The 14,389-nt window shown below is 34.5% G+C and overlaps 1 protein-coding gene across 4 annotated transcripts in view; it reads left to right on the top strand.

Annotated features, from left to right (window-relative positions):
- LOC149787867 (cyclin-D-binding Myb-like transcription factor 1) overlaps window positions 1–14,389 on the top strand; it is a 61,599-nt gene that overhangs the window by 25,102 nt on the left and 22,108 nt on the right. For all 4 annotated transcript variants that reach the window (XM_089974101.1, XM_089974098.1, XM_089974100.1 and 1 more), the window contains exons 7-11: window positions 2,602–2,792; window positions 7,430–7,539; window positions 9,430–9,498; window positions 10,056–10,215; window positions 10,814–10,882. In XM_089974101.1, the coding sequence (XP_089830227.1) occupies window positions 2,602–2,792; window positions 7,430–7,539; window positions 9,430–9,498; window positions 10,056–10,215; window positions 10,814–10,882 (599 nt within the window). The remainder of the gene's footprint in view (window positions 1–2,601; window positions 2,793–7,429; window positions 7,540–9,429; window positions 9,499–10,055; window positions 10,216–10,813; window positions 10,883–14,389) is intronic.

Below are 14,389 nucleotides of genomic sequence, written 5' to 3'. Positions count from 1 at the left end.
ATGTCTGATCGACTATATGCCTTTTACTTTCTTTGGCTTGGTTGGGAACTAAGGAAAGGGAGATTACTCAAGATTTCCATTTAGCAGCATTGTGGGAATGGCAATATGGTGGCTCTCTGTTTCTTACATCGCACCTTGTGGCCTTGGTTTCTACATGAAAATGATGCCAGGGAAGTGTGTTTTTAATCATGAATGGAAAGGCTCCTATAAGTGGGCCAAGGAGACCCAGAACAGACATAGAGCTATGGGTGAGAGTGCCCTTAAATCACACCGTAAAGAGGCAGAACAACCATGATTTAATTAATATTGGCTCATGTGGACTTCATACTTTGCATAATGCATTTAAGGCAGGTGCACTTGTTATAGAATGGGGAATCGCTTCACTTCTGCGCAGTCTGTACTATCTTTTTAAAGATTCATCTGCCAGGAGAGAAGATTACCAGCTATTGGCTGGCAATACAATCATGCCACTAAAATTTGTAGACCATACATGGTTACAAAATGTACCCGTTTCCCAGCAAGCGTTGCAGGTGTGGGATTCAGTTGAACTTTATGTCAAGAAGGTTCAGTCAAAATGGTTATCTAAACCTACTAACAAATCTTTTGATGTAGTAAGTCAGGCAGTGAAGGACAATCTAATCAGAGAAAAGCTGAAGTTTTTTTATTTCATTGCAACTATAGCCTTTCCTGGCTAACCACCAGACAGTCTTCAAATGCTTGATGCAGAAAGTTGTCAAGCCTGAAGTTTTGGACAGGCAACCACACCAGAAAAGTTGATATGGATAGATTTAGAGAAGACCAATCTTTTGACATACAAGAAGGTGGACATCAGTTTACTAGCTGAAGAAAAGTTGAGAAGTGCAACCATGAGTGAAAAGAAAGTAATAGAGTTCAGAATGGAATGTGTGGCATTTGTGATTGAAGTGTTGAAAAAGATTACAGTGAAATCCCCAATCACTTATTCTGTGGTCAGAAATATGGTATCTTTGTGTCCAAGGGAAATGACCAGACATACAAATATCAGCAGGAACAAATTTAAGAAGCTTAAGAAGTTGATTATTGCAGCAAAAAGAATCAATGTGCTTGATGGTGGAGTCATCCTGCAACAATATAATGACTTTCTTGACAGTATAATAGTTATTGGTACTGATAAGGTTACAGGCTTTGATCCATACATGGATAGACTGGGGAAAAAATTCAGATGCTAGGTATGGGAAGCTGCTGGAGATTGTTATGCTCCTGTTGACCCTCTCTCATAGACAAGCAACAGTAGAGTGTGGCTTTTCTGTGAACAAGGAAGTAGAGTGTGAAAATTTGAAGGGGAAAAGTGTGGTTGTACAGAGGATTATATGTGATTATGTTAGAAATGTGAGAGGAGTACTGAATGTTTCAGTCCCCAACCAGCTTCTTGTAAGTGCAGCTTCAGCAAGGCAGAAGTATGAAACTTATTTAGAGAAGGAGAGGGAGAAGTCTGAGTCTGGGCAGAGGAAAAGAAAGCATGTTCTTGATGACATTGAAGATCTGAAAAGAAGAAAAAAGCAGGCCAGATTAGATTATGAAATACTTGTTAAGAAAGCAGATGAACTCTCTATAAAAGCAGAAAAGACACTAAAGTGGCAACTTCTTACACAGGCCAATGCTAATAGAAAAGGAGCTGAGGAGAAACTTGGAATTTATGAAGGTCTTTGCAATAAGCTGGATGCTAAGATCAAGGAGTTGAAGCGACATTAAGTACAGAGGAAGAACTTGTTAATAAACTTTTTGTTAGTTTGACTTTTTGTTTATTGTACCTATGTTAGTGAACTTTATTGGGAGAGGAAAATGTGGTTACATGAGGTTGTTCCAAATGTAGATATCTATGGTGAGTTCAGATATAAGACTCCTTGAAAATCAAAATAAAGTCCTTGAAAAGTCCTTGAATTTTGTCATATTTTACTTGCATGAACCCTGTATTTTTTATCCAGTTTCTACTAGACTTGGTACATGTGTTCTATTATCATGACTTCTATTATGAGAGCAACAAATCTTTAGAAAGAATTTTTATCAGGATGTAGTAAAATAAGTAAAATCAACATGATATAAAGTCAGTGAAATATTTTAAATAGGTTCTGTTCATTTAGTACTTCTTACGACTTATTGAAATGGTCAACTGGCAAGTTATGTAACGTAGCTAATTGCAGAGTTTACAGCAGTCGTGGTTACAGAGGATTAAATAAAATATCGAAACACTTTTTACAAACAAAGCACAGTCACTGGTTGCATTTAGCAGGTGGTTGCTGATGGGTTGTGAATGACAGGAATATTATACAGAAATATCCTTGGATTAGCTATAATTACTATTTAACCAGAAGCAAGAAGAGCCAAGTGCATAATGTGTGCATGTCTATTCATTTATTTGTCCATCCATGTCCTAGATTAAGATAAACCTTTTTTTTCTTCAGTTAAGCTCAGTTGTAGAGTTTTTATTTAATGAAAAATATGCTCGACAAAAAGGGGATTTCTTGTATAGTTGTTGTGCAAGATCTAATTGAGTAATGACAGGTTTTCAGAGATTCTTCAAACTACTTTTGAAGTTATCAGCTTTATTGACTTCTTCTACAGGACAGCAACATTTCGGACCCTACTGAGATTATATTTGAGATGTCTAAGGATGAGCGGAAAGATTTCTACCGGACAATAGCTCAAGGATTACAGCGCCCCCTGTTCTCAGTCTACAGAAGGGTGACCAGAATGTATGATCAGAAGAACCACATAGGGCGGTATACTCCAGAGGAAATGCAAAAGCTGAGAGAGTGAGCTATTAATTTAATTACATCCCCACATCTTGCAGCAGGGCAACTTGATTTGGTGATGTCATTCTGGCCAAGCTTGCATGCAGTGTTATGGCAGGAGGACAACAGGGTCAAGACACTAAAAAGTTGCTTTGTGGTGACAAGGGGCTCAATACCCATCACCCAAAATAAGGCATGTTTTACAATTATCAAATTGTATAAGCCTTTTGAAACTGGCCAGAAATTAAAATTAAAAGAAAATTGAGTTCAGTTAAATTTAGTTTGATTATTGTACCAAATGTATAGTGCAGACATTATATAATGTAACAGTTGAAGAACAAATGATTGAAAGAAATGATGGTGGCAGTCTTATAGAGTGCAATGACTTTGCTGCAGAAAAAAGTTGGTTTTGGGCAATTTTCTTTGATGCAGGAAGTATGCTTTTGTAAATTTAGCCACAATATTTGCAAAACCTTACACATGCGTTCTTTAGAAATATAAGATTAATATTTGGATAAGATATGAAAATCTTTGGAAATTAGTATAACAGAAAGTTTTTCTTAGATGTTGATTTACAGAGCATGATAAGAGGAAGTGTTGTTTTTGTTATCTGTTAAGTTTGGGTAGAAATTACAAAAACAGTGGGGGGCCGCGAGTGGCCCAGTGGTCTAAAGCACTCTCCATTACCGATCACTGCCATCTCACCTCTGTCTGTGTGGGTTCAAGTCTCAGGTTCAACCAGTGTGGGTATGTGAGAAAGCTTGCCAATAGCTTCTCGTGGATTGTTGGTTCTTTCAGGGGTTTTCCCAGGTTCTTCCTCCACCATTAATACTGGCTGCCATGTATAGCCTATCGTGTGCTGAAAAATGGCATTAAACCATACAACAACAATAAAAACAATGATTTTGGTTTATTTGTGATTTTGGTTTTTCATAACTGCAGGTACTATACGAAGCTAATTTGATTATAGGTGTTTATTATCTATCCTGAGCTTATTTTGGATATCCCAGTATCAGAAAGAGTTACTTAGTTTAAGAAAATGCTATGAAACCAAGGACTCATTACATCTTGCTCACAGGCCCTGTGGGATACTCATGGACAGACACTATAAGAAGCTCTTCTGTACAATATTAGCATACTGATGATGCTGTCAGTATTCATAGGAAGCAGTCAAAGTTCAGCTGTTGTTCTACTATTACATGACTGCTTTGGTACACCCAATATAGTCTTCTTGACCTTAACAAGGATGGGATTGCATACATTTTTACCCAAACTGATAAACAGATTTGAACTTTTTATATTGAAGATTGTACATTCCAAATATAAAAAATGTTTTCTTTGAAGTATTAAATACACATCCTAACAAGATAGCCAGTACACATAGAATTATAATGTATTATATACACACAATCACAACCACACAGCAAATAAAAAATTCAAAACATTTTTTTAAAAATTGATTGGACTATAGAATACCGTAGTTGCTGACTTTCCTGATAGAACATTGAAGGGTTTGAAATTGATGCAAGTGTCATTACTGTCGAGGATGACATGTGCACTACTGACGGCAACTAATGTTGATAATGTGCTGTTGTCAGTGTTTAAAAAGTATAAAATTGTCCCTCTTGTTAGTAAACTTCACAAAGCAAACAGACAACCAAGAGTTTTGAAATTTGGTTTCACTCAGCTTTGCTTATTTCATTCATTGCTCATCATTCACTGAATTACAAAGTATTTTGACATTTGCCTTCAAAAGTGAATCACACACACTTCCACAACGTTAACTTTATTATTCCAGCTACCAAAACACTTGTGTTTTGCATTTATATATGGAGTAAAATCCTGCTTAAAAGAAACATTACTGCTGGTCATGAAATAGTCATTAATCGTTAATAAAGATGGGTGGAGCTTTTCATTTCAGGCATCAAAGTTTAATGGTTTGTTTCCTGAACACAGCAGCCTCATTTTATCAAAGCAGATTTTTGTAACAATACTATGTTGTAGTGTTTATGATGTAAAAATTGTATTTTTATGTGGGACATGATCTGGTATGTATGTTATACTCCAAAAAGATGAAATTTGGCTGAGATATTTGCATGCATATGCAGATACATGTAACTAGATGTGATTAGATTTTCATGCCATTATTGCATTTTTTGAAAAATTTACATGCTTTTTGTAAAACTTTTTGTACATTACTGTTTGCATCTGGAGCACGTTTTACAAAGACAAATCTAGTTACTTGTATGATGGAGGACAAGATTAGTTCTTCCTTTTAATAACACTGTTCAAAGATACCAGAAATGTGGTCTAATGTACAGGCAAAGTTTCCTGGATTACATTGCAGCCATGATTATATACTTAGCAGAATGACACAGGGATAGAAAAATACCTTGCAAGGATGCTCAAAATAACTAAAAATCAAAGCTGTGAAATTAGTTGACATGAAGCCCAGCTGGGCAGCCAGTTGACATAAGGTTGAAGTCCAGTTGGACAACTAGTTGATGTAAAAGCTAAGTCCAGTTGGGCAATTGGCTTTTTGATATTCTAATACAATAAATATGACTGTGAAGATTAAAAATCAGTAAAATTAAATAATAATAAATCAATATAAATTGACAATTGGAACTTTGGCCATTATTTTCTCATAATTTTGCAAGAAATCCAATGATTTATTTTGAATAATTGATTGATCACTGTTTATAATTACGATAGAGACTAATTGGACTGCCATATGTAGTTGCTGTGCACTCAGATTTATCAGTTGTCCTGTGAGCAACCATGCTTTTTGAAAATTATTCAGCTTTTCCCAAAAGTATAATCTCATGATCATCACCAAATTTATTGTTTTCATCAGTCTTACTGGAACAGTTGTGAAATTTGGACATTTCCACGATGAGACTTAAGATGCTATAGAAGACAGCTGTATGTTTCTTACACTCAAATAGACAGGATGTTTGCAAACCCAAAATGGAGGAAATTCAGTAGACAAATCATATGTTACATGCTTAGGCTCTAATAAATAGTAACAAAAGAAAAAGTGAAAACAAGCTCTGAAAAATTTAACAAATAATTTATTTCCCTGGACAAAAAATGTAAAAATTGAAACAATAAGAACTTGCGCTTTTAAGAAATCAAATCCAGAAATAATCCACAAATTTGATTTTAGAAGTCCTAATAATGAAATGTTTTAATGAATTCAAATTCAAATCCTGACAAAAAATCCAAAATAGAAAAGAATGAAGTATACTGTAGTCAGTATAGCACTGATGTGTTTACAGTTCTTTGTGAACCACAGAAAATAATATTCCAGTGTTTGAATTCCAAATAAAATTTAAAGAAATGTCTTTGTCCAAGAATTCTGTATGAGCACTCAAATATTTCCAGGAAAAAGAATTATTCTTTCAGAATCCAAATAATTTAAATAAAGATTAAAATGTACTCCAAACTGGTCACAACGAAACACTTTCCAGTGTCCAAAGTAAAAGTGCAAACTGAGAAATATCTCTCTAAACATCACTATTAAATCTAACTACTGCACAATTTTGTAAAACCCAGAATTGTGAAATAGAGGTTGTTTACATATCTAAAATCACGTACTCCCAGTATGATCTTGATAAAAAGCAATCATTTTACTCAGAGAATAAAATAAAAATAGAAAGTTGTTTACTTGTCTCAGTGATTTCTGAATCAATGTCAGGAACTAAGTAAAAAAAAAAAAAAACAATGTTTCTATTATTATTAGGAGTTTATGAAAAAGAGTCAGAGCAAACTGAATTTTCAGAAAAAATCCCAAATCAAGTAAACAAGATTACATTACTTTGACATGTAATGAAATTAAAATAATATTTTTATAAAACTTACAAACAATTAAATTAAATCAAATATAAATTAAATATGCACAACAACAAATAACATTTATGATCACAGTCCTCAGATAACAATAAATCTCAACAAAACTCAACCATCAGATGCGGGAGGTTGCAGATTCAAACCCTGGCCAAGCCATACCAAAAACATAAAATGGATACTAACAGCTGCCTGACTTGACACTCAGCATTAAGAGGTTAGTGTTAGGACTGGTTGGCCTGGTGTCATGATAATGTTACTCAGTGAGACGTCATGCTACATGTGCTAGACATCACAACAAACTGCCACACTGCAGACATCATCGCGATATGACTGAAATTTTGTTAAAGCTACATTAAAAATCCAAACACACATACACTTAAGAAAACTTTTCCCTGATGAATGCAAATTGTTAATATACCTCAGTCATTGACAAAATATAATTTTCAAAATGATCATTTTAAAGAAAGAGAATATAACTCAATGAATTATTTTTCCCAACCTTTTAGCACGTTTGTTAGAATTTACTATAACTAAGTCAGTGACAAAGGATATTTTTGAAAGTAGGTTTGAATCAAACAGATTATAGGTCTAATTGTGCCTAATTTTGGCCTTGTCTTTTTTACAGTATTGAGCTATCATTAACATAAATGAGATCACTCAGTTATGACCATATACAAACTTGACGAGAATATTGTTTACCCATTGATGTGCAGAATATGGGAGACAATCATGTGTTGTCTATAATAGATATACATGCTATAATTGTTTCATCTGTCTGTATTGATGCATTTTGTGTCTCTAATTAGGCTGCGTATGAAGCATGGAAATGATTGGGCAGCAATTGGAACTGCACTTGGTAGAAGCTCGTCCTCAGTTAAGGATAAATGTCGATTGATGAGAGACACATGTAATTCAGGTACCTTTTTTCCTACTCTCAACCATAATACTTCAATTGCATGCTTGTATTTTTTAAAATTTAGTCAGTGTAGAAATTTATTTCAGTCATTTTTTATGGATGCTTGTTTTCAATACATATTTTGAATACTCATTACATCATCAGACTGGTATTTTAGTTATTTTCATGGAAGTTAATGCAGTGTGTAAATTCATTCAGTTACTTTATTCGTATTTGTAACAGACTGGTTTAATTTTCATTTTTAAAATCAGACTTAGCAGAAGTGTGGATGAATTGCATTACTAAAATAAAGTTGCATAAATTAGAACTAGGAGATTGCCAAGACATGGAGAAATGAGGATGTTGTGTATCATTTCAGAATTGTGGACTCATATTTGTTCATTAGCTCATTTCAGACTGGAGATGATTCCATTGTAATTCATATGGAATACAATTCTGGTTTTATGTTCATCATATTCAGTTGTGTAATATGTCATTATTTTAAATTGACTCTTTTGAAAAGAGGGAAATAAAAATATATGGTACACAAATACTATATCATGCATTGACAGAATGAGTATTAAAAAACCCAATTTAAGTTCTTACATTTGGAGATCAAAATGAACTTCATTACTGAAGAGGCAAGTGATGGCAGTGATGTGCTTGCAGAATTGTTTGAGCATAAGGGCAATTTTGGATGGAAAATTGACATTTTAGCAGATTGTGATTTTGGCTTTGACACAGTGAATAGAGATGATGATAATAGTTAGTAAAAAAAATGTATTACAAAACTGAATTTTAACATGCAGCGATCAAAATGGTGGATAGAGATGAAGCAGAAAGTGATGGCACTGATGCAGATGCTGATTTTGATTTTATAAAATGAGGGGGGGTATATTTTAAGCAGATGGGATCATAACTTTGACTATACTAAAATGAACTGTGCAGATGATAACTTGTTAATTTTTATTTTAAACTGAATATTCAAAATGATGAAGACTTTGATGATTTTCAAGCAAACTGTACATTTTGAGAACTTCATAAAGTTTGCCCATATACTGAGGTTGGATGTGTGCATAATATGACATTATATTGCATTCCTGGAAATGACCAATGTAAACCCATGAAAACTGATATTTTCACGTTAGAATTTGTTTTGGAATAAATATACTGAAACAGAAAGAATAGCTTTATCTACTTTACAGTAACAGTCTGTTCTGCTTTCTTTTCAAATCTCATGTGAGTAAATTTAATAACATTTGAATAACCTTTGACATTCTTAATGGACATTTATTATTGCTTTACCACCTTAAATGGCATAAAATTCCCCACATTTCGTACATATAAGAGGTAAAATGATTTTTGGAAAAACGTAAAGCGGTTTTTTGTTTACTTTTCTTTAAGTTGAATTTTTTACATAGAAAATTTCTTATGAAAAAATATGACTTAAAGGAAAATGTTATGCTTTTTAAAAGAGTATATAACTTATTATTAAATTATTTGAAAAGATGTCCTGTAAAGAACAGATTGACCAGTGTCACTGCATTCTCTCACCATTGATTGAACAAATTTAAAGTTCTACACAACTATTTGTCTGATTGGGCTTCAGTATGAAAATGGATTAAATTGTGGAAAGATTCTACTGTGAACATAACATAATAGCAAAAACATGCAACTGGTTACTAGATTTTCAATTTAAAACTTACGGCTGGTTACTAGATTTTCAGTTGCACATTCTGGGGTTTTTAAGTCTGAACATGTTAGATGTGCTGGCAGAGAAGCAACTTAAAACAAATTTGCTGAGCACCATGGTAAAACTTTCCGATTATTATTTTCTCACTTCTTTTTTCTTCTCTCTAGTGAACACTTATGATTGTAGATGTTTGTCAGAATGATTTTGGTCTTTTTAAGGAAAATGGCTGCCAGAGGAAGAGAAGAGGTTGGCAGCTGCTGTATATGATTTGTCAGGTGCAAAGCCAGGTATTTAACACTTTGTATGCTCATTTTGATGGTGAATTACATAGCGAAAACGTATGATAAGAGTAGAATGTAATATACACTGTAAAATGCACACACACACACACACATGTGTGCACATTTGTGTTAGATTATTTATTGTATGTTTCAGGGTAATTGTGGGCTCTTCCTCTCACATGCATGTAAGGACAATTACCCTGTGATAGAAAACAATTCAATAAATATTATTGCAACAAAAACACTGGCACTTGCATTAAGAACTTTTCATGATGATGTGTGTGTTTAGGCTGCAGAATTCGATTGGATTTAAGCAACAAAAGTGATGAGATGTCTATAAAAGACACAATATGGGGAGACAATCAGCTTAAAGTCGTTGTTATTGCTCTTCAGAGTTGTTAAGCTCTTAAGGTAGAGATTTTCCTTTGGCTTTGGAATTTCTGCTTCTCAGGTTTACAGTTCTCAGTAAAGTTAAGTAGTTTTAAGGTGTCATTCTAAAAACATTATGCACAGTTGGTGGGACAATTTTACAAATTTCCCATTACAATACTTTCCATTTCCAGGAGAGAATGTTACTCAAGGTCTTTCCTGGGCTTTTGTTGCTGAGCGTGTCATCACAAGATCAGAGAAACAGTGTCGTACAAAATGGCTGAACTACCTCAACTGGAAACAGAGATCTGGAGCTGATTGGACCAGGGATGATGACATCAACCTTGTGTTGAAGTAAGCTGGAATATACTCTGGCCTCTAGTTAAGCCCTTAAAAGTGGGGTTTTGTTTTTAATTATCTTCAGAGCCATTATTTTCGAGATCCTACATCACCAGTATTTCATTCAGACCCAACCTAAAGTTCAATTAGACATAAATGTCAGTCAGATTGCAGGATTTTAGAACAAGTTTCAGTCCAGACAAGATTTCCATGAGCAAAATCAAAGCCTTTGTTTGGCTTGCAGAAGTTTGCACTTCACAAAACTGTTTGTGTCAGTTGTCAACCTATGTTCATAATATCAGATCATGTCAATTGAAATTTCATTTTCACTTTTTAAGGACTTAATGCATAGTATTCAAATCTGTTACGAGACTTGGTCAGGTTCAATTTTAAACATTTTCTGATTAAATTTGACTTTAGGTATTCCCCTGCTTGTTGAACCAGGCTTTCTTTGGTTGTACTATATTAGCAATGACATAGATGTTGTATGGAATATTTCTAGTTTTTCTTTTTCTTTTTCTTTTAGAATTAAAACACTTATTATTTCAGATTTTTGAAAGGGTTTCTTACCAAGAAGACTAAACAGTATGTGTCTTTTTTTATACATTTTTAGAGTCAGTACTCTGCCAGTAAAGAATGATACAGAAATAGACTGGACAGAACTTGCACAAGACTGGCTAAGGTAATTCATTTTTTTATTTCAACCTGTACAGACATAAATTGATGATCAATTTGATTATAGGCAAACACATTTATTTCTTACATTTAAAAATCATTTTAACCTGCAGTTTGTGCTGTGTTTGGTCCTGTTTATAAATGCTTCTTTTCCATTATCAAATTTTTATATAAAAATATACTAATGTGAAGCTATCCTTTCCCATTTGCCACTATTATAATTATTTATGTCAAGAAGGCCTGAAATATTTGTATAGGTATAAAAAGGTAAATGAAGAACCTGCAAATATACCTTATGTCACAGAATTGTAACCGAGTGGGTTTTTGGACGAAATGAACAAGCCAAACACAATGTAAGAAAGATGGAAATTTATGAGTGAGTAAAAAATGATGTAAAGTATGATGTAAAAAATACAATTGAAAATAAACAAAACAAATATTGAATAAAATGAAGTGCAGATCCAAGAACCCTCATGGGCTGCACATACCCCTTAAACAGTACGTTGTTCAACAAGAACAAAATTATAAAGATTCAAAAATAATCTTACACACGATTCAAAATACTCTTAACACACCTCAAGATTCAAAATAATCTTGATACAACAAAAGATTCAAAATAATCTTTGACACAACTAAAGATTCAAAATAATCTTTGACACACCTAAAGATTCAAAATAATCTTTGACACACCTAAAGATTCACAATAATCTTTGACACAACTAAAGATTCAAAACAATCTTATCACGACTAAGATTCGCAATAATCTTATCACGACTAAGATTCACAATAATCTTATCACGACTAAGATTCACAATAATCTTATCACGACTAAGATTCACAATAATGCTATCACAACAGATAGCGTTGTTTTGGAAGCTCCAGATGACTCCATGAAACTTTAGACTGCTTCGTACAGCTTCGGACCGCTCTAGTTATATTCACAATAACATTTCATATACATTCACGGCTACAGACACGGTCAGCTACCATAATAGTCAGCTACTATGACAGTCGGCTACGAACACAGTCAGAATCATCTTCCAAAACAGAAACAGCTTCCAACACAGACACAGCTACTGCCAACACAGACACAGCTGCCAACACAGACACACAGACGCAGACACAGCTACAGATTCACATACGCAGCTATAATAAAACCAAATGGGACATAATAGTTTATGCATAATTTCTATATATATGATATTACTTTTAAAAATCTGCGTTGTAATAAACATTATTACGCGATAACACAGTACAAACCGAATAAGCTTCGCCTATCAAATAAATAGAATGTAAATTTAACACTTACCCCTATGGCTGGAGAATAAAGGAGAGTGTATACTTCTTGACGTGATCCAAAAATGACCAGTGTGGTTTTTCGTGATTCGTCTTACTTGAATCCATAGGAGAGTGAGTGCAAGTCGGGGTAGAATACCCGTGCACCTCATGTTAGTCACAAGTAATCTGTGGCTAGGTACATGATATACACTCGCTTACCTAGAAAAACATATTCACCCTATATAACGTTGTACACATGTACAACGAGAAATAGTCTAATTGTTTTAAGACAAAACCAAGTTATTTCTTTGTCTTATTCTGTGACACCTTAAAGGTACTGCATGTTTTGACTCTTTAGTGTTGAAAATTTCATGGTTCTCCTTTTTGAATACATTCCCAGATCACATTAACATTAGGAAGAAATTTTACAAGCTCTTGAATCCAGCTATCATGGAAAGAGTGTATCTTTCCTATGTATATACCATTTAGATGAGGGGAAGAACACTTCCCCATACCTCCCCTTGTCATAGCTACGTCACTTTGGTTCTTTACTTAGTTTCAGCTTTCACTAGGTACAATGCACATCTTGCACGTCATAAAATCCAAGTTATATCTTGTGAATTGATAAACAGAGTCTATATATTTTTTAGTGTAAACGTATTTATGTCATGTTGCAGTCTTTATTTTGTGAAATTTATTAATGTTAATGTGAATTTCTCGCAATTGTTGATTTCATTTTTAGCTCTATTGGTCATAAACCGGTAGAACTTCGTGCAACATCCCTCATCCTCCAGTCCGTTAGTACCAGTTTGGTTATTGCTGCTCTTCCTGTACTACTTGGAGGATTGCAATGAAACGTTTCAAATTCATCCTGAGGTCTAATGGGTCGTAAATTGAAATGGTGCTACTCAACCATCCAATTAAATATTATATCAGCATGGTGTTTTCATTAAAAGATGTCTAGTTGATCCTAAATAACAATGGTTCCAATGTGATATCTAATATGGACACCACGTTAGCCATCTTGAAAATCTTATTGCACTCCTCCTGAATGGACTTAGAAAGGACTTCCCAAAAAGAGGCCTGGCAAGTCCATGAGAGTCAGACTGAAGTACTGAATTTGCATTGAAAGACTTCACTTGCTGTCAGATTGGGAAAATTATGTTGACCACCTAGCCTGTTTGAAAGTGAACGTTGGGTCAGCTGCAGATTGAAGAAGGTGCTGGCAGCAAGTAACCGTATCATCCATCCAGCTGATATCCAAGCTAACTGGCCAACACACTCGTAAGTCAGACTGTGCTTGTTGCCCATTCATGTGGAGACATCTTCTGGCTGAAATAATCAATGCTTGTTACTTAATAATTGAAGAAATATAGTGTGCCACATTTGGTATAGGCATAACATTGTGACTTGCCTTACATTGATCCTACAGTGGTAGCAAATGGAATGCAGTTTTATATTGGCCATGAAGGAAATGAAGATTTGTGCTGATTTCTGAGAACTATACTGTCTGCCAGAAGTAGGTCACCATGACCTATTTTTCATGTTTCAGTGACTACTTTTACCTTAGGTATATGATCAATGTGTAATTAATACAATTTAAAAATGCACAGTCATGTGGCTTTGTTATGGATACATTGAGTTCTAATTCAGATAAAAAGAATGCAACTTTAACTTACATTTTATGCATCCACTACTTTGATCCATGGTTTTTAGTCAGTATTTGGGGGCCCTAAGTGGCCGAGTGGTCTAAAGCGCTCTCCATCACAGATCACTGCCATCTCACCTCTCTCTGCGTAGGTTTGAGTCTCGGGCTCGGCCAATGTGGATATGTGAGAAAGCTTGCCGGTAGCTTCTCGTGGGTCAGTGGTTCTTTCCAGGGTTTTCCTGGATTCTTCCTCCACCATTAATACTGGCTGCCATGTATAGCCTGTCTTGTGCTGAAAAATGGCATTAAACCCTATAACAACAACAACAACAACAATTTAGTCAATATTTCGAGCAATGTTGTTAGTAGAGTTACATACTTTGATTTGGATACTTTGTACTTTGCACCACCATTCCACATTTGTTATTTCATGCTTCCTTGACATAATTTAAAGTTGCTTGGTGAGGATCAGTATGTGATACTGTTGACTCAGCAAGTCCATGTATATGCCTGTTTATCAATCATGTTGAGAAGGAATCAGGTTATATCTCCAGTGTCCTTTTCTTTATATTGTTCCATTCATCTGCT

This window comes from Sinohyriopsis cumingii, chromosome 11, assembly GCF_028554795.1.
Source record: "Sinohyriopsis cumingii isolate HCF-2022 chromosome 11, ASM2855479v2, whole genome shotgun sequence".
Taxonomy (NCBI): Eukaryota; Metazoa; Mollusca; class Bivalvia; order Unionida; family Unionidae; genus Sinohyriopsis; species Sinohyriopsis cumingii.
This window is presented reverse-complemented; position numbering and strand designations above follow the sequence as displayed.